This window comes from Platichthys flesus, chromosome 9 (genome assembly GCF_949316205.1).
Source record: "Platichthys flesus chromosome 9, fPlaFle2.1, whole genome shotgun sequence".
NCBI lineage: Eukaryota > Metazoa > Chordata > Actinopteri > Pleuronectiformes > Pleuronectidae > Platichthys > Platichthys flesus.
In genome coordinates, this window is record NC_084953.1 from 23,564,663 (window position 1) to 23,585,605 (window position 20,943).

Consider the following 20,943-nt stretch of genomic DNA (forward strand, 5'->3'; position numbering starts at 1 on the left):
TATCGACACATGCAGGGCATGAAGTCACAGAGTCATATCTCCTGTCAGCGCTGCGACCGAAGACCAGTAATGGTAATGCCAGCTGCCGTCGATGGACTTTCGATGTCCACTCTGGGGTCAATTTGGACCCTAGCAGGCACCATGCGCCACACAGGAGAAGGCCTTTTATATTGAAATGGATGGTTCTCAGATGGAGGAGGAAGAGTCAGAGTCTGGGAGTGTTTTCACCTCAGAAAATGGAAGGTGGGAGTCTTCTAAAGAATGGCAAGGGAGACCTCTAGAGGAGGGCAGGGGTACCAATCCAGATTATTGTTGTTGATGCCGCCCTGCCTTTTACACTGTAACGAGCCACACTCAACCTTGCACAGAAATCATATCGCACATCCTGTGTCATCAGATCATATCATGTCAATTCACATCTTTCACATCAATTATATCTACAACACACAAACATAACCAGAACAAAATACTGAAGATGGAACCAAAATTATAGTGCTACAACAGAAACACTTAGAGGAGAAAAAATATCAAATACTTCATATTTTCCAGCAGAGTTCACTGCAACTAATGATTATTTTCATTATCAATTATTCTTAAAATTCACACCTCATATTAAAAATGAATCGCTTGGTTTATAACATGTCAGAAAATGGTGAAAATTATCATTAATATTTTCTAAAGCCTAAAATGATGTGATCGTATTACTTGTTTTTGTCTCAGAATGAATCTTACGCAGGTACTTTGTTTAAAAGGGTGGAGGAAAGAAGTAATTTCCCACAGTCAATAAGCTAGAAATAGGAACTTGTCGTCTCTTTTGCCTGACACAAAAAAATAAAAACAATGTAAAAAAATTGACTTCACGGCATTTGAATGATGAATAAGAGAAGAAGAAAATGTTATAACATGACATTTTTTACAACAGTAATTTGTCAAGAGGTAAACTAATAACTCACTAAAAAGTTGTAGTGTTACTCATTTCTTTGTGACTGCATCGCACACAGTGAGCTGCTGGACTCACTGTGTGGACGACAGCTTGTTACGGTGCATCAGGGCACACTAGGCGTGACCTTTACCACTGACCTCTGACCTTTCCCTGTCATTGCAGTTCTGAGTATCCGTGGCGCCCAGGAGGAGGAGCCCCCAGATCCCCAGCTCATGCGGCTGGACAACATGCTGCTGGCTGAGGGCGTGTCTGGTCCGGAGAAAGGCGGTGGTTCAGCGGCGGCGGCGGCTGCAGCGGCGGCCTCGGGAGCCGCGGCGGCGGAGAACTCTACGGAGCACTCCGATTACAGGGCCAAGCTTACCCAGATCAGACAGATATACCACACAGAGCTGGAGAAGTATGAACAGGTGAGAAGACCGTTACAGTATTGCTCAGACACCTGCAGTATGGGAATAAGTTTCATTTTAAGAGACAGTACCGTCATATCATTTTGAAACTCAGCTTGTCAAATGTATCTTAAAAGCCCTAGAGAAAGCTGTAAGGCTGTTAGCTGATTCTTGTCTCACCACATTCTGTCTAAAATTCACCATCGGAGACTTTTTTGTGCGATGAAATCAAAAAGTACTCTCACATTTTCCATAAAGTAGGGAGATGACAATGTCAACGGAGGAAACGGACAGAGTTGCTGCAGAAGAGGCTGCGATACCTTTACATTAAAGCCTACATTTCCCATAATACAACTGGGATGTATATTTGTATTGCTTGTCTCACTAACACTTCAATGTACATGAGTTTCGATGAACATACGTTGGGTGTGTTTGGTACTAAAAATGTGTTTTCTCCCGTCTTAAGTCAAAATATCCCCTGTAAACAAAGGCTTTTTCCATTATCCATTTATTACTGATAATTAATTTGGGTTTATTATTTCACAGGATAACAAAAAAACATAAAACCTCAGATTGTTTGTTCAAAACCCACAGATGTATGTGGTTTAAAACAGGAAATATTATTGAAATAGGAACTGATTATCACAGTTAAAGGTCAATAATTTTGTCAGGTGGCCTAATTGACTATTGGCTAATGTCCAGCACTACTAGCATTGTTCTTCAATATAGAGCCACAAATGTCTTAATACAGCTGTTCAGACACAACACTGAGACATACAGCAGACGATTACAACAACAACTACATGTAAACAACAAATATGTGAACCATGCTCTAAAACTGATCTTATTACAATCTATAAAATCCACATATCTGAAAATCCAAGTATCCAGACTTAACACTGGTGAAGACACTTAACGACACACAACTAGAGAACGCAATTACAACATAAATAAGTCAACATCTGTGTCTTTTTATATTTCACAAACTTTCCTTCTAATCCATTAATCTTCACTGCTGCAGACAGCCTTAAATCAGCCTCATAGCTTTAAATGGTTTATCAATACAAGTCAGTGACAGAAGGAATTCACTTAAGTTTGTGTTTTCACAACAGAATAGTCCATCATATTCAGAGTGTTGTGTGTCTCTGCATGTACTCCAATGATAGTCTTGAAAGTCTGTTAGAGGGGGGATGATTTCCTCTCATTGCCTTGATAACCAATGCGTTCTTGACAATATCATCCCTTTCGGATGAATGTGAGTCAGACAGATGAACACGAGGATAGACAGACACAGACAAAGCCTGACATGGATAAATCCAGAGAGAAATCGACAGGAGGAGAAGAAATAAAGAAGAGGTGGCAGCAAGAGACACGGAGTCGGAGTTTAATATCGTGGCAGATTCGCTCCTGGTGTCGAACAGGCGGGATGAATGAAACGTTGTGGCATGTTCGTCTCTCAGGGTGGCTATGCTGTGAAAGTGTGTCTGAGAAGGGAACAGCTGTCATTGGTTCCTCTCAACACACTGCCATCACCACTTCTGTTAAATATGAAATATATCAGCGCTTATGTTCCCCCTCGGCTCTGCGAGAAAGCTTGAGCCCCAGAACTACATTAAGCAATTTTTTTGGTGATTTCCTTTATCTGTGAATTTTGAATATTGCACTCACCCTGCATGTTTTGCAGATGTGTGATTCTGAAATGGTGCATTTGACTCATTAAGGCCCTGTTCACAGTGTATTGACTAAGGGAAAGTGTTTTTCGTGTCTTGGTTGTTTTTTTGATCTACTCCTCTGTGTTCTCATTACAGGCATGTAACGAGTTCACCACTCATGTGATGAACCTGTTGAGGGAGCAGTCACGCACGCGGCCCATCTCGCCCAAAGAGATCGAGCGCATGGTGAACATCATCCATCGCAAGTTCAGCTCCATCCAGATGCAGCTCAAACAGAGCACCTGCGAGGCTGTCATGATCCTGCGCTCCCGCTTCCTCGATGCCAGGTGTGTGTCCTTGTGTACACGTTTCTGTTCCAGCCACATACACGTACCACGCTCCATGCTAACCTCCCAATTTAACCACAGGGTTAATACTTCATTATGTGTTTCTGTTTTTCTGCCTCATATCCATATGAATGGCAGATGTAGGAGGCATATCATGCTACAAACATGCTGTAACACATGCTGTTTTGCTACTTACCACACAAACTGGACTGGTTTGCATCCACCGGTGCCATTTGGACCAGCATACCCAGCAACACAGGCCAATAACAGTTCGCTGCGTGCTCCATAACACTAACTGTTTCCCTTTTTTAATGTAATCGCTTGTTCCTTTTGATGCGTGCTTCGGATTTGCATATATTTCTCCAAGGATAAATCTCACTCAAAGTCTGAGTTGGAGGCATAACATTTAAATGAGGCATGCGCTCCCTTACAAAGCTCCCTATCTATTCTCTTGCAAATGACTGTGGTGGTGCCGCAGCGAGGCGAAGGGGAGAGGAAGAGGAAAGCTTTCACTGCCATGCTCAGCTCAGCTGATTAATCTACTGGCTGCTGGAGCCCATGCTGTGCACATTTACATATTCTCAAGCAGGCTTTTGGAGTGCGGGACAGATATTTTAGCACAAATCTCCTCACCGGTGGATACACGCAAAGATATTTTACAGGGTTCCCTTGCAGCTTATGTAAAGCCCTGTTTAGATGTGGCACATGCAGACATGACCTGATGGGTGCCTGAGATAGAGAGGCAGTCAACTCATGGGCATCAGCATATGATATCTGTCTGCTTTAAGGTGTTATATGGGGAGCGTTCAAAGGGTTCATTTTCATGTACAATAAGAATATGATTAAACAAATGTGTATTCATGTTTCATGTTTGATCAATTCAGCTTTGTTTCTGTGCTGCCATGCATTTGAGACACGCCATGGATTTCCACTGAGGTTCCACTGTTTCAGCTGTATTTACACACAGTTACTCTGTGTTTAATATGAATTGTCATCTACGATAGAAAAGTACAAAAAAAACTCCTCACAGGACTTGATACTATAGCTATAGTTTTAAAGCTGTTCCAATCAGTATTTATTTGACAAAACCATGTATATAACCCAATTCAATACGTCTTCTAAGCCCAAAGCCCAGTTCATTGTTGTTAAATTAAATGTTCTGGTTCACTGCTCTCGGCAACATCATTTCCAGACACGGCCCGTAGCTGTTTCATTGAAGAAGTTCTGATAAACCCTCTATACGTACTCAGCACCAGACCACAGACAAACTTAGCAAATAGCTGATGTACACAGTAACGCTTGGAGAAGATAATTAGCAATTTTTTTTGGCCAAGTGCAATTTACTACCAAGCCCACATGATCCCAATTTAAGTCTGAAGTTTATACTTGGTCCAATGGACATGTTTGTTCAGTACAGTAAAAGGATCAATAGCTGGTATTTCAAAAATTGATACAATCATCAGAATAGTTTGCACACAGCGCAATCAAACATGTAACGCTACATACAGACTGTGAACTTTTATGATCCGTCAACAACTAATAGTAGATTTGGACCTAATTATTATGAGTGTCTGTGTGCTTTTGTTGCTTCAGCCTCTCATAAACAGAGTTTAAAGTAAAGCTGTTCTGGATCAAATTGTTCTCTTGAGTCCTGGCAAAGTGTGTCAGAGTAAAACCGCAGCAAAACCGAACTTTTACTGTGGCAGAGGTTTACATAAGGGAAGTCATGTCAACCAAAGCCAGACAAGTGAGACCTCATTATTTGAACACTGTTATACCAACATCTTCAGCTCTAGTTTAGGTGATTGACTTTGAATTGTGAAAATGTGAAAATGTTTGGGTCAAACTAACATCACATGATTTATAAGCCTGGAGCAATGCCATGTTTACAGAAGTGGATGATTCAAACGTCACGGTTGCAATCTGAGAGTGTAGAAGTGTGTAAAAACATGGAGGTGGAAATATTCAGCTGTAGGGGGGTTTTGGGAGTTTGTGGAGAAGCTTTTTTCCTATCCTCCACAGCCATACTTGAGTTTTTCCAATTGAGGTTAAGGTAGTTTCAACTGTTTGACAGCAATGGCTGACATATACTGGGTTAAACTCCTGTTTTAACCCCTTGATGCTCTCTTTGCAGACGAAAAAGACGAAACTTCAACAAGCAGGCGACAGAGATCCTGAACGAGTATTTCTACTCGCACCTCAGTAACCCCTACCCAAGCGAGGAGGCTAAAGAAGAGCTGGCAAAGAAGTGCGCCATCACAGTGGCCCAGGTACACACACACATCACTGCCACACACACCCACACCACCTGTAGGAGCACGGCTGCACACAGAGCTGTGAGAACGAACGATTTTCAGTCTGACGGAGCAGCTGTGAGCGTCTTGGCAAGTAACCTAATAATACTTTTTCTGACTGTCATGAGTACAGACAGCTCCTCTAATCTTTCAGCAGTACCTTTCATTGAGACAACAAAGGACTCAAAGTATAAATACTCCGTGTCATAAGTTTGTAGTCTCATAAATCAAACCACACTAAGCTATTTTTGACCAGCGAGTGTTTCTACACAACACTGCTGTCCTACTATCTGCAGTATGTATATATATATATATATACACAGAACAAATCCATAGTCATTAAAATAACACAATGGATCTAAAGACAATGAGATATTTGTGCCAGTGATGCTGATGAGCAAGACAGTGAAAATATTTTGGCATCTTATTTATTTTTGTCATCTTTGCATTCTAGCGCTCAAGTTTTTTCAATCCTGTGCAGATTGGTAAAAAGGAAAGCAATGACAACGTCAAGGTAAACAGCAGTTGGTGTTTAGAATCCATCATTCGGAAATGGATTGTTTTTCTCAATTGGTTTCGTTAATTCACACCAAATGATTTGAGGATGCGTCTGGGCCTGATTGTGGAAGCTGCTCAGCGGCTGAATGATTTGTAGCGTTTCCGTTTGTTGGCCATAATAAAGGAGAATGTTTACCCACTCTGTATTGGAAACTTTGCAGGATTGATTTGGTTTTCATTTTAATGTTGTTTATCATTAGCGCTGGGATTACCCCCCTGGCTTCATCTGGGAGTCCATTAGTCGTAATGGGTGTTAGCGGATGTTGACTGATTGGTGCTTGCGTGAGTTCTGATGATAGCTGCAGTCACAGTGACATAATGAGACTGTTATTGGCAATCATTCCATTCTGGCACTAATGCGGATTCACAGCACCAGTCTATGTAGCTCCTACCTCTGACGGAGGCTCTCTGCAGTGTCACGTGCCCCATTAAGGCGGTGCACGCTAAACACTAGCACAAGTTATCTGAGAGGCTCTGTATGTTGAGATTTCACGTGAATTAAACTACCCTCTCTTGTTTGTCTGTTCAGGTTTCTAACTGGTTTGGGAATAAAAGAATCAGATACAAGAAAAACATTGGTAAGTTCCAAGAAGAAGCCAACATGTACGCTGCGAGAACTGCCGTGAATGCGGCTAATGCATCCTCACATGGAAGCCAAGCAAATTCACCCTCAACTCCAAACTCTGCAGGTGAGACAGGAAGTCCCTGGCTCTGCTCAGCTCTTAGACATGTTCCTCCTCTCTGTGCATCACTACAACTTAACAGCTATTGCAGATAATCAATTGAACGTATTAAAATGCTGGTGCTGGTGATTCTTAAGGAATGACAGAATTAGGAATAACAAAAAGGCAGTATTTGTAATGAACCTATCACCATCAATGCACCATTACTATTATTATTATTATTATTGTTATTGAACAGGTTCAACTTTTGCCCATAGCAAAACCACCCTTCTAGTTCAAAGCTGTGTCAGAGTTTAACCAACCTGAGCCCCATGCCAAGTCTCCATGTTCTTACTCTCCTTTTGTCTGCATCTCAATTAATCAATATGTTTCATGTATGCCTATTTAACTGTGTACTCATCCTGATCTACTGCACGGATGTTTGAAGAATGAGTCTGGTTATAATCTATATTTTTGCTTATTGTCAACAAGTAATGTAAGGAATACCAAACCAACAATGAATTGTTTCCACTAATAAGCATTGTGCGTGAACCCAAAGCTTGATACAGCTCTACTGTTATCCAAAGCACTGTTAAAACACATTAGTGAGCCATGTACTGTCATTACTATGCACACGCTCACACACACACACACACACACTGTAGTTATTATTATATTGTTGAGCACCAAACATGTATCTATAGATCACTAAAAATAGCATTTTGTCAAAAAAGTGTGTACTTGTACGCATTTTTAAAGATCACTCAATCTGAATATGCATAATTTCCCCAATACACTTCAGTATAATTCCTTGGGTAAAGAAAACAGCATGCAAATTAAATATGAAAGAGTTAAAAGTAAAACAACCACATTTAAAACATACACATCAGAGTCATGGGTGAATATAAAAAAAGAAAAAATCTGAATAACACTACCACATCTAAGAACATCAATGTTAAAAGGATGATTGAAGACGATCAAAAATGTAAAGAAAACCACATTGAAAGCTGAAAAGCTGTTGGACTCAACCAAGTTCTAAGTTTGAGGGTTGGATATAGTAGGTTTGAGTAAAAAAAAAATGTTTGTGTTGATTTAAAGATATCACCTGGACATGCTTCTTGAACATGTTATGGAAAGTAATTCAAGAGAAATGTGTGTATTAACTTCATATGAAACTAGAATGACATCATGACTCATATGAACAGAGTGGGTAACACCGACAGGGAAGTCTAGTGTGTAATAAAATATAAAAATAAGGGTAATCAATAAAGTAATAAAACATATAGAGTAATGCCAGACTCATCTTTCAAAGCTACAATCCAGTATTATGCGAAAAGTCCATATTTGCTGTCTCACTTGTAAAATAAGTTTTAAAAGTTTGTATCTCTAAAGCTGTATTTTTATGTTATATCCTGTTTGATGAAGTAGTCACAAGGCCAAATACAATTTAAGGAGCAAGGGTACTACTACTGTTTACATTCATATACTAACAATAGGTACTCAGACATGAAATCTGGATTAAGACAGCAAGTAGGTACATTCATCATAATATTGGATTTCCTCTTCCTTGTTTTAAATGTAAACATTAATAACCTCTTAATAGCACTCAGATACAAATTACTTGCTTATTTGTGTGTGTGCTTGTAAAAACCTATACTCGACACAAACACCTCTCATGGCGGGTTACAGCTGCAGCTTCTCTGTCCTCTTACTGTGTCCATTAGTTTCCTCTGAGCTCCGTTCCTCTGATCTAACGGCGCCTGTCTGGCTGCTAGCTAACTGCATGGTGCTCCTCCAGGCTGGAGGGGCCGACTTGCTTCCCCTGCTTGCTCTCTGTCTCTCTGTGATTCGACTGCTCCCTCTCTCCTTTCAGGTTCTGCTGGCTCTTTTAACATGTCAAACTCCGGGGACTTGTTCATGAGCGTGCAGTCTCTCAATGGGGACTCGTACCAGGGGGCTCAGGTGGGAGCCAACGTGCAGTCACAGGTAGGGGCCCCCGAGCAGCACAGCAGACAGGCCCTCCACCTTTACAACAGGCCGTTTACTTGACTGACTTTTTGTCTGTATAAGTAAAAGTAATTAAACTAATTTGCGTTCTTGGGACTTTTTCACGACAGACATGTTATCATGACATACTCTTAATTCAGTTACATATTATATCAAATTAAATAATGTATATGTAACAATATAGGCTAGATTTAAAGGGTCACATTTAATAATTGTTTACATTAAACACAATTTGATTGATTGACCTTATTTAAATGTGAACCTTCACATTGAAGTCATGTAATAAAATTACAAAACTTGTGACCTAGCAAACTACTGTGACAAGTCAAAATGTCTGCCATGAAAAAGTCTTATCTGGTCAAAAAGCGACGAGCCCAAAGTGAGAAAAAAACAGTAACGCAAATTACGTTGTAATTCTAAACTATTCTAAACCTCCGCCAAGGCCCAACAGTGTCTTTATGAAACCTCATTTAATTTCAATAAATGCAAATTTTTATTTGAATCAGCACCAAATTGCGAAAACTCATAAATATCAGTCGCTTAAACATGCCGTGACTTCTATTTAAATCACCGAAAATTTAAAAAATGCCCTAGTAATGTCAAAGAAAAAAAGTAGAAAAACTCGCCACCTTATCCCGCTCCATATTTGAATGTAATGGGTTCTTCATTGGGTTCTGCCCCACTCCTCTATAAAATGTCATTGAGCTTGGTGCTGTCATTTTTGCGTAATCCTGCTGACATATAAACAAATAATAAACAAACGCAGACGAAAACATGACCTCCTTGGCAGAGGTGACTATCAGATCATTTTGACAGGTGTCAGCGTTAGCTTGGTGGGACAAAGTGCAGTTTGACTAAATTGCTGTGAATCCACCTCCAATAGAAATTCAATAAAAGAGTGTTTACGAGTATCTGGATTTCCTTGCTAGCAAAACACACATAAGCAAAGCTAATTTATCCTATTTGCTGAAAATGATGGTAATGCTGCCTCGATAAGAATTCATAAGTGCTCATTTCCATTTTTCCTTTTCTGCCAACATCGCATGCAGAATCCTCTTCTCTTGATATCATCTGTGCTTGCTTGATGACTCATACATTTCGTTTTGCTGTTTGGTAATTTCTCGCAATCCCTAATATTGCTGGCCATGCTAGCACTTGAGTGCTCTCATAATTATTCATCATCAATTATATTTGTTCCTTCTGTGCTATGACAAAATATCTGTTGTGATATCGGTCTAAACAGACCTGTACTTGTCTGTTCCCCTTTAGAGCTTCTTCACAGTGTCAAGGGCAGAATATTTGTAACATGTATGTTCCTTGTGTGTATAAAAAAAAAAAGCAGAACGTTTTTTATCCGTAATGTTCTTCATGTTTGATTGGACCGTGTCCTCTCCAAGTATATTACTTTCAGAGATGTGCTCTTGTTGTCTCTCTTGCCGTCCTGTCGTCCCTCTCTCTTTTCTCATGTGTTGACTCTGACCTTGCTTTGTTTGTTGTTTCTGAATGTTCCAGGTGGATACCCTTCGCCATGTTATCAGTCAGACAGGCGGATACAGTGAAGGACTCACAGTCAACCAGATGTACAGTCCGCAGGGCATCAATGTAAGGATTTTTTTTTTCTGTCTCTCCTCACCAATTATTTCAAAGCCATGGGGCTTAGAATGCCACTTAGTGGGACTTGTCTCTGCTCTGCTCTCTGGTCACCTACTTGATTGGTTCTGTATCGTGGGCGCCATGGGCAGTGCCCTGCCCAGCGTATGCGAGCATGGGGCAGGCCGCACACATGCAGAGCCACCGTCTGAGCCTGTCATGGATAATCAGGTCTGGCCCTAGCACCTGCAGCCACGTATGGTCAGTCGAGAACAAACGGCACAAACAGGTGACACTTCCTGCGTTGGACTTCCCGATCTCAACCACTTGACCATGTGATTAGCAGACCTCCCCCCCTGGGCCAGCAGCTCCCACTAAAGCCTCCCAGGAGACAATGTTGCTGTCCCACTAAAAATAAAACCCCTCGCCTCTGGAAGCAATTCCTCATGAGCCACAGGGGTGTGTGTTCCTCTTGTGTTTGTCTTATGTTGCAGCAGAGTTCAGGTATAGAAGCAGGGGGGAGTGCGGGGGGGGCTGGGCTTTGCTAGCTGGCGGCTGCAAACAGTGGGGAAATTCACAGCGACAAGCCGTGTCGTAAAGGGGAAAATCGATAAGACAGACACAAGGAGAGCAGAGTGTGGACTTGGGACAGCAATCCAAGCGCATTGCTCAGATCATGTTCCTGCCACACTAATGGCCCTGACAGTGAGCCGCGCTGAGAGGACGAGGACGGTCACAGCCGCGGCTGGGCTCCTCCGCTGTCGTCTTCGTGCCTCAGTGGCCATATGATAATCAGATGAAATGTCTCCCGTATAAAAAACATGTATGTGTATTCAAATAGGCTTCCTGGCTGCTCCGAGCGCATCCCACAGCCAGCTGTGCTAACCCTGAGAGGCCGCTAACGTATTCAGGTCCTGTTCTTTCTCAGTCCTTTGACCTCATAGATACGGTTCTCCTTGGACGCCTGCTTGCTCTACCACATCTTACACTGCCACAATATGCTGTATTATTCACTTTTATACCCTATAAAGAAGCCCTGCAATGCATAATGTAAGAGTAGGATATCTGTCTTCCAGACGAGACGAGTCCGCTTCGCTTGTCCTGTCTTCTACACTGTGTGCACTGCAATTTTTTGTTTGGGTTAGGATTTTTCTTCCAAAAGTTAAAAAAAAGTAAAAAAAAGGTTAAATGAATTTTAGAAAAAAAGGATGGGTGGTGACTGTGGATGATTACAGCCGTAAGTACGATTTTGAAACAGACAGCGTCATCAAAGTCAAGAATTGTACAATGTGACCCCTCCACTGGTGATTACACTCTACTGTCTGATGCCTGGAATAACAGGCTTTGAAATGAAAGGCTGTCGAGGACCATTTCCACTTTTTCTGACGACTTTAATTTCACTATTAATATCCTAAATGCTCTTTAGCAGGCCTGTCTGTGGTGGTGGGACGGCCCGTCCAAAGCTCTTGTCATATGTTAACTCCAGCTGTCAGGGCTGTAATTAGTGCACGTGACATTGATTGGATTTGTTTTGTTTCAGATGTCTTTTCAAACAATTTACATATTATTTGTGTTATTTTAAATGTCAGTGACAGACCCAATCTTGTACTTCTCTTGTGTGTATTTTCTTCATTTAAATGAATTTGAGAGAGCAGTGTGTGATGGGGTACAGACTGTCTCCATTTCTGCTTGGTTGCAAATGTGATTTTATTTATTCTATGTGATTATCGTTCCGATATATTGGCTGTTATTTGAGCTAGGTTAGTCTAGGAGGGAATTTGGCTCAAGGCTGTATGTATCTGTATGCTGAATAACTAAAATATCCCAGCATTCCACACCGCGTCCGTACACTACACTTGCCCTCAGGACTTCAATTCATTGTACCTCACTGTCTTTGACTGCATTGGGTAATGAATATGGAAGCAATATACTAACCCCCCCACTTCTTGTTTGTCTCTATATTTACTTCTCTCAGGCAAACGGTGGCTGGCAGGATGCTCCGACCCCCTCGTCAGTGACTTCACCTACAGAAGGACCCGGAAGCGTTCACTCTGACACATCCAACTGATCCTCCACCCCCTCCTCGCTCCTCCTTCCTCTGCTTCCCCTCCTTCCTCAGCCCCCAGACCCTCCCCCCCACTTCAGCCATATCTCCTGAAACGTAACCCCATGACCCTGCTGGGATTGATCGTGATGTGCTGTATGTAGTCACACTGCAGGACACAATGTAGGGTCTGGGACGATTTTTTCACCATTACGGACAAAAGCGTTTCACCTTTCCCCGTTTGGACCACCACCGCACTGTCAGCAGCCTGCGTGGGGGACTCGCATCCACCCTCGCAGTTTGTACAGTTTCCACTTGATGTCCACGTTGCCTCATTGTATTTCTCTTACATTATATATTCACACATAAGGCACAGTTAGCAGCATATTTGCCCCACATTGTGTAAATCTTTCACACTACCACTTTTCGAGAAAGGCAAACAACATTTCGGTTAGATAACATTTTCCTAAGGATTCGAATCGTTCTGTAGACCACATGCCCTGTCATTACACCTCTGTCTTTATTTGTACTCGCAGATTTGTTTTTGTTTATCTACAGTGCCAAAGTTCAACCCTGGAGGTGAATTTTGATAATGTTACATCACGTGTTTTTTATCTCATGACCATACATTTTTCATGCAATACTTTGTGAAGCATTAATGTCTTAGTCAAGTTATTGTTAGCCAGGTAATATCCTAGTACTCAGCCTCAAGTTTATATCGTTTGCATTCAGAGCTTCTACAGCAGACTGTGTCATGTAATGCGTTTTATCTTTTACTGCCGGAGCCGAGGGTTTTTCTTCTCACGTGCAGTTCAAACAGAGAGCAGTCGCAGTTTTTACACAACCACTTAACCAATTGAGGTGTTGCTGTGTCACACACACGTCGACTGCATCAACAAAGAAAAATTGACCTGAAACACTCAAATCGATGACAGCATTAGCAGCAATTATGGCACGCCAATACGAATTAAAGCACAATAACACCGAAGGATTGAGCTCAAAGGGTTGCATCTGTACATGTCAATAATAGTAGTAGTCATATATGGAAGCAGCAGAGTGTAGATACATAAGATTATCAGTCAGTGTGCATCAGTGTAGCCAAATACTGCTGGTAACCAAATCCAAACTAAAAAAACTGTAATTCAGATTTTAACACACCACAACTCTCACTTAAGACAACATTTTTCATTTATGGCGCAAAAACATTTGTGTATCACCCTGAGAGACGTGACGGGACATTTCAACACAGAATACATTTTTGGTTTTTGCTCAAACTAAATTATTCTTCAGGACAAGACATTTTTCAACAAAATATATGTCAAATGCGAACAATAAGAAAAACTCAGTCGTCCTTTGAGAACACTAGAGGGAATGTTTGAAATTAAACACCTTTTGATTTGTTTAAAAATAACATTCATCAACACCAACCAATCCAAAATGTGAAGTTAGATGTGTGACTTTTGTTGTATGTACAGTAAAGTATGTGGTCTAACATGTATTCATGAATACAATAGTCCTCATGAGATATCAGCATTTACACACTTTGATACCAAAAAAAAGGCAGAATTTGTATCCTCTTACATTGGGATCAGCTTTATCAACGTTTTCGTTCTACTCTTTTCATAGGATTTTATTAACTAAGGTACGAGGGAGCAGCTCATAATGCTCCAGTACTCAAAGCCAAAAAAATGCAGTTGGAATACATTAGTGTTTATATAAATGAAATGGAAAAATACCCTGATGGCACACAAATCCAGATGATGTTTGGATATATTTTTATGTCTCCATTTTGTGAATAATTCATCATGTTTTTGTTTTCATATTACTGTGTTGCTTTGCTACAGGACTATGTTTCTTTTTTTAATGCTACCATTGTATGTGAATTAGCTCAAGAATGCTCTATATACAGTCTGTAGATATGCACCTTTACTCTTTTTTTTTTTGTTTACATCTTTAAAATTCGGACAGTAGCCATTTTGCCTGTTTCCGAGATAGCTGCTGTCCAAATGAAGGTGAAGTGAAAAGTCAGTGTTAACATCGCCCTCTGGCCCAGTTTTTAGCTCAGCTGAACCCTCACACGAGACAGGATTCAGTCCCAAGAGCCCAACCAGTCTCAAAACAGCCCGAGAACCACAGGAGTTTTATTTTTTATTTTTAGCAGTTGTGAGTGTGTTTGTATTTATTACACATGTATCAAATCAAGGTTGTTTTTCGGAGTGTGGAAGTCAACCACAGCGTGATCACACCAAACAGACTCCTTGGGATCATTCAGAGCGGCTCCTCCTCACCTATCCTGCTCAGTATTACAGTCGAGGGGCCGAGCACCATCCAAGTGATGCACAGACCCTGCCTCAGTCGTGTCTTCTCAAGTCATTGGAGTGAATTGACAGCAGCGGCCATGCAAGGCAAACACAAGGGTTGTTTTTGCACGCCCTTAGAAAGAAAAGGCTTAACTCTGCTTTTCACATTGCCTGTCAAATATTATCGAAGCTTCATGTAATGATGCTTTTTAGTTTTTGAATATAAAAGGAAAAGAGACATGAAAAGAAAAATGAACAATTTGTAAAACATGAAATGTTTTATTTGTTGCATGTCTTTTTGTTCTTCAATAAAATAACGTACTGCAGTGTTTTGAATGTTAACTTCTTTTTTATAAGGATTTGAGAGTGAAATCATGGAGCCTTTTTCTTGACAGGTTTTAACTTTTAAGATCTCTGCGTATGTAAAAAGAAATGAAATGGAAAACTATTTTTCATTCCAACTCAAAACCTGTTTTCTGTGGAGAAAAATAGCGGAAAGGTGTAGGTTCTATGGTCTCTTAATTTGTACTGGCAATGCGTATCCCAAATAAATAGTTTCTTTTGTTGCATAAATTGCTGTTTTGTCCTTTTTCCTGTCACAGCGCTTTCCAGCACCAAACTTGTGTGTGGATTTTCCTCTAGACTTTTCTGACAGGGTCAGGGTCAGGAGTCACTGTAGGACACATGTTTACACGTTGCAACCTTGTCAGTCCAACACCTCTGGATAACATTGAACATCTCACTTCCTACTGTGCTGTTGCACGGGGGCATTCTATCAGCACTGAGGCAGTGCCGGAGCTCGGCCGAGCTGCCGAGGGTGTGAAGGGAACATTTTCACAGTTTTCGAAGTGAGTGAAAGCTGTGCGCTCCTAGCCGACAGATGCCTCCTCCCCCCCACAACACTTCCCAACATCCAGCACTCCCTCCGAGGCATGGTTAATGTGCATCGCCTGAAAGAGGCGGAATCCGCACTTATCTCTCTCCTGCAGATAAACCAGACAGGATGTCTGATACTGCTCCTCCGATTCATCCCTTCACAGGGAAAAAAGAAAGGAGGAAGAGGATGAAACATGAACTTGTGGATTAGGGAGCGGTACCCAGGAGCATCCAAAATCAGGGAGCATGACAGGGACCGTGGGAGTGACATATGCAAACATGATCAAATGTAATTACATGGAGGAGCCTCCTTGTTCCTATCAAAGGGTTTCTTTTAGCCACTGTGTGAGGAATGAAAGGCGCCAAGTGCTGGACGTGTATAATTTATTCATGTGCTCCTGCAAACCAAAAGGCATTGTGACGCTGATTCAGTCATTACATGGTGAAAAGGTGTAAATCCCATTCTGAGCAAAATCATTCTTTGTTCTTTGGAATTTCTGATTCCTGGAACAACCTGGCAGGAGATCATGCTCCAACGTGACAAATGCTACGCAGGTTTTTAAAGAAGACGACAACACTGATCATTATTCATTTAACATGAGGAGGAGAAGGGAATCCAATCAGAGGGAGAATCAGGGAAAGTCTTTGATCCATCACTAAACACCTATAGCAGCAGTGGAAATCACAATATTGTCCTTCACTGACATTTTATAGTCAAAATTCAACCATATATTATATTTAAATATGAATTAGTTATTTATACTTTGATCAACTGGAAGAAGTACAAGCACCGATTTGCCCATTTGCAGGTCAAAAGGGGCCTTTGGTTGGATGGTGAAGGATTTTGTATGCGTCACATGGGCAAGATAAGCTCAGCATGTATTCAGCTCCTGTTTCATGAGGAGATATAATTTAATGCTGCTGAATTTAGAAATCTGGTCTTTACAAAAAATCTATGAACTTTTCACCCAAATCAATGTTGACTAGATTAAATGAACAGTTGAGCTAATCTTCAAGAATATATTTGAGACAGTCTTCAAATTTAAAATCTTTATAAAATATTTCCACCTGCACATATTGACCCATTCATTCATTGGTCACAAGCCCTTTTTTCCAGCCGACAGTTTGAAAGTGCCCAGAAATTGAGGCACAGGTGGTAAAAACAAATGGCTGGATTCCATTTCGCTGCTTCAGCGTCAGGCTCCAGGTATCGTTCATGTTCAGACTGTCATGAGTCACTGGGACAGTTAAATAGAACGGAGCCATGGTTAATGTTGTTAGTAACACCTGCTTTTACAAGTCAGACTGGGGCCACAGCTACAAGTGAGGTCAAGTGCTGTGTTTTATTTTTTTATAGATTTATTTATGTGATATTTATGTCATGGGGAGTTTAAAGGGATAGTTCACCCAAATATGAAAATTCACTCATTATCTACTCACCACTATGCCGATGGAGAGGTGGGTGACATGTTTGAGTCCACAGGAAACCTTTGGATTTCCAGGAGTAAACAGCATTGCAGCCAAATCCAATACAATTGGAGTAAATGGTGACCAATTCTTCAGGCATAACATTTAAAAAAAAAAAATTGGAATACCTCCATACTGCTCGCGTGATGTCATCCGAGGAATGTTGTGTTTTTTTCTGTTGTTTTGTTATATTTGAAGAAGTGATCACCATTTACTTAAATTGTTTTGGATTGATTAAATAAAATAGTTTGAAATATATAAATACAGCACCCTGATCTCCATCTGAAGTACGTAACTGTGTAGAGAAAGCTTTGGACCAGGCTGCAGCGAGATACAATTTACAATAAACACAGTGAAACATTAAAATAAAGTGTAATTATTCTGACATTTTAAAAGGTTTGGTACGAGAAACTATCAGACACAACGTTATCTTAGGGAGCTGAGGTTCTGCTGTGGGACTCACAGTATGTCTCTGATCTTGTCGTCAGTGTATTAAGTACAAACAACCTATTTCAAAATCAACCAGTTCCCCTTTCAGGACTCAATGTACCAGGTGTGAATATTATTCTCTTTATTTTCAACATCTTGTGATGTTCACCACAAAAGCACCATTGAAGCTATTGGCCTTCAGCACTGTTAAAATCTGCAACAACCTACTAACAACACACTTTCTGACTTGTTAAATCATGAGAGAGCATCATCATTGTTTTATTTCAGAGCAATTTATGAAAACATTTTGTTGGATTAATAAATCCATGGAGTGCAGTGTTTCTTTCAAAAATAATCTTTGGATCATTGATTTTTTTTGGAGGGACAAAGACGCTGACCTTGCACATATGAGTGTGTTTTATTACGGACCAGATAATTAAGAACTGAGAATAAATCTCCTGGATTGAGTGTATATTTTTGTGTCAATATTGAAATAGACGTGATTCATCCTTATTTTCTGTTGTCTAATAGTAAATTCAATATAGTTAGAATCTTAAAGGAGAGCCGTAGTCTACCCGTGTAATAGTCACACAGTATTTTATTTAGCTGATTGTTACAAACTTAAATTGAGCAAGCACAGATCGTTTGGACTTTTGTCAAACGATCTGCTACGCTGTAAAATGTTCGTTATGGCAAAAAAAAAAAAAAAAAAGTTAGGCGGTTCATTGTGTTGATGAAAGCACAGGTTAGTTACATTCGGAAAAGACCGAGGCACAGACAGTGTATCTTCCTGACCTGATCCTCATTGGTTAAGAACATCTGAGCCTTCTCATCACTGGACTTTCAAATCAATCATTCTCAACCAGTGGACAATGCATGTGGCACCTACAGTAGGGCTCAGGGCTCACATTATATCAATGACAATAACAAGGCTCATAAAAAGACTGGCCTTATTCACAACGCATAATATGCATCAGTTACATCAACGGCTGCCAGTATGATATACAGACACACACACACGTGCACACATGCACGCACACGCACACACACACACACAACACACGTGCCTTGAGGGGAGGGCTACTGAAGCAGATGATGCAAGGTCTGAGGTCTGAGGGCACGACATAATGGAGAGGCTTTGTCTCAAGGAAGCCCTCTGCATTAATGTAATGAAACAAGTCTCCTCTGCACTTAGAGATCCTCCATGAATCACGTCCATGAAAAGAAATCCGTCCAACTCCAGAGACAAAAAGGTTCTGCGGGAATAGGGTCAAGTAATTAGTGACTGTGGGTGTGTTCCAGTCAGTGTTGCAGATTTGGGAATTTGGAAAGTGTTCAGTTTGGCAGAGTCTTGCCGGTGGAAAGCGGCAATTTCATATATTGCCTATGCCACCCACAGATCTTTAATGAATTCCTCTGATCCCAACTTTCATAAAGAAGACATTTGGAGGAGATTTCACAGATCGGTGTGCGTCATCTGAGCCTTTCAGGTTATTTCAACCGTGGAACATTTGAATTAGAGGCTGCAGTATATTTGAGCATGTTGGGTGTGGGAGTTTAAGGCTGTAAAGTGTTTCTCTTTATTTGCCTAAAGCTTCCATAATGAGCAAGATATGGACCTTATCATGTTCCTCAATTATGAGGGGGAAAAACCCTTTAAAACTGTGCCAGGAGAAAGTTATCTCTGCAAAACACGAATCAGAAATAAAACAAAAAAACATTTTTGTGCTGATGATCAAGGACATTTGGATACAGTGTTGTTACAATAATTATAGCGCTCCCATCCAACAACAAAAGTGGCATCTTGATTCACTCATGCCGCTGTGAGCTAATTTGTTTTGGGGTTTGCGTCTGTGTTTTCATCTTTCTAAATGTTTTTCACTGCATTTCTGGACATGAAGTCATCAGACATATTTGGTCACTGCGGTGTGTCACTTTAGAGGGAGATTCTGTCTTTTCAAAAGACACCAATGCTGATTATGTTGTCAGGCTGGATTTATGTCTGATAAAAAACTGCCCTGTTACCCCTGCTCCCTGCACCCTGCTATGTGCTGTATATTGTAATTTAGGAGGCAGCTGTCATATTGAGTTTCCCCATTATCCACTGTGTAGTGAGACTGGCTGAATGTGCCGTATGTGACTATAGCGCCCTCTATATCTCACACACAACCTTGATCTTTACCTTGAGATGTAATTCTTTACCATGGACCTTAGGCGCTAAGGACCCTAAGGCGGGTCCTGTGACGCGCAGTGAAACGCTGCTGACCCCTCATGGTCAGTGAGCCTGCAGGTGTCTCACAAACACTAACAGGAAGAACCACGTACAGGAGGAACTACATACAGTTGGAACTGTAGAAACAGGGGTAACTACAGAAACTGTAGTAACTAGAAACAGGAGTAACTACAGAAACTGAATTAACTACATCCAGAAGTAACTGAGGATGAATTATAGAAATAGGAGTAACTACGGAAACTGTAGTAACTAGAAATAGGAATAACTACAGAAACTGGATTAACTATAGAATCAGGAGTCACTATGGGAGCAGGAGTTATTAGAAACAGGAGTAGCTTCACACAAATAAGTAACTACAGAAACAGAATTACCTACAGAAACTGGGCTACCTACAGAAAATGGAGTAGCTACAGGAACAGAAGTGACTAGAGGGTCACAGAAACAAGGGTAACCATGTGAACAGAAGCAACTAGAAATGAGTAATTGTAGAAACACAAGCAATTGCCGAAACTGGAGTAACTTAAAACAAGACTAACTACAGAAACAGAAGGTACTACACAAACAATAATGTCATTTGAATACAAAAATAATTTGAATTGGATTTTTCAGACATTACAAGAATACAAGTGCTTTGCTTACGATTCACAATTGTTAAGGATGCAAACTGTGAATTTATCCTTTTTACCTTTTCTTTCGAGAACAAACTCGCCTTCAGCTTTGACTACAGAAAAATAACTCCCAAAATAAGAATTATAAATCAAAATCGTCATAGATATTATTTTAAATACATTATTGGTAATGGCTAGGATAATAAACCACATTTATCCTACACATACTTATTATATAAAGGGCATATAACATTGCATTTGACTTGACTTTGATATTGGAACATGTGAACTATCTTTCAGTTAAACTAATAAAGTAAGTCCAATAAAATCCTCAGAGGGTCATGGTGGGGATACAATCACTAAATAAAATGCTTCTGCCTTTGCACTTTTCAGGCTGTGCACTGCAGATCACGTGTTACACAATTCTTCTGTTCTGCTGTTATCCGAAGGATACAAAACGTACTTATCTTAGTTTACCTCTAGCCATTTAGTTCCCTTTCATGTAATTATACTCTGAACATTTACTTCCAGTGACCGAATCGAACTA

The 20,943-nt window shown here is 40.6% G+C and overlaps 1 protein-coding gene across 3 annotated transcripts in view; it reads left to right on the plus strand.

Moving 5' to 3' along the window:
• Nucleotides 1-15,356, plus strand: part of LOC133961091 (pre-B-cell leukemia transcription factor 1-like) — a 56,019-nt gene extending 40,663 nt beyond the window's left edge. Inside the window, exons 3-9 of one of the 3 annotated variants that reach the window (XM_062396047.1) lie at nucleotides 1,106-1,350; nucleotides 3,138-3,328; nucleotides 5,463-5,598; nucleotides 6,710-6,869; nucleotides 8,716-8,828; nucleotides 10,362-10,451; nucleotides 12,415-15,356. In XM_062396047.1, coding sequence (XP_062252031.1) covers nucleotides 1,106-1,350; nucleotides 3,138-3,328; nucleotides 5,463-5,598; nucleotides 6,710-6,869; nucleotides 8,716-8,828; nucleotides 10,362-10,451; nucleotides 12,415-12,507 — 1,028 coding nt within the window. In that variant the 3' untranslated portion in view covers nucleotides 12,508-15,356. The remainder of the gene's footprint in view (nucleotides 1-1,105; nucleotides 1,351-3,137; nucleotides 3,329-5,462; nucleotides 5,599-6,709; nucleotides 6,870-8,715; nucleotides 8,829-10,361; nucleotides 10,452-12,414) is intronic. The other 2 variants (XM_062396048.1, XM_062396049.1) reach the window with 2 other exon arrangements.
• The last annotated feature ends 5,587 nt before the right edge of the window (nucleotides 15,357-20,943 follow it).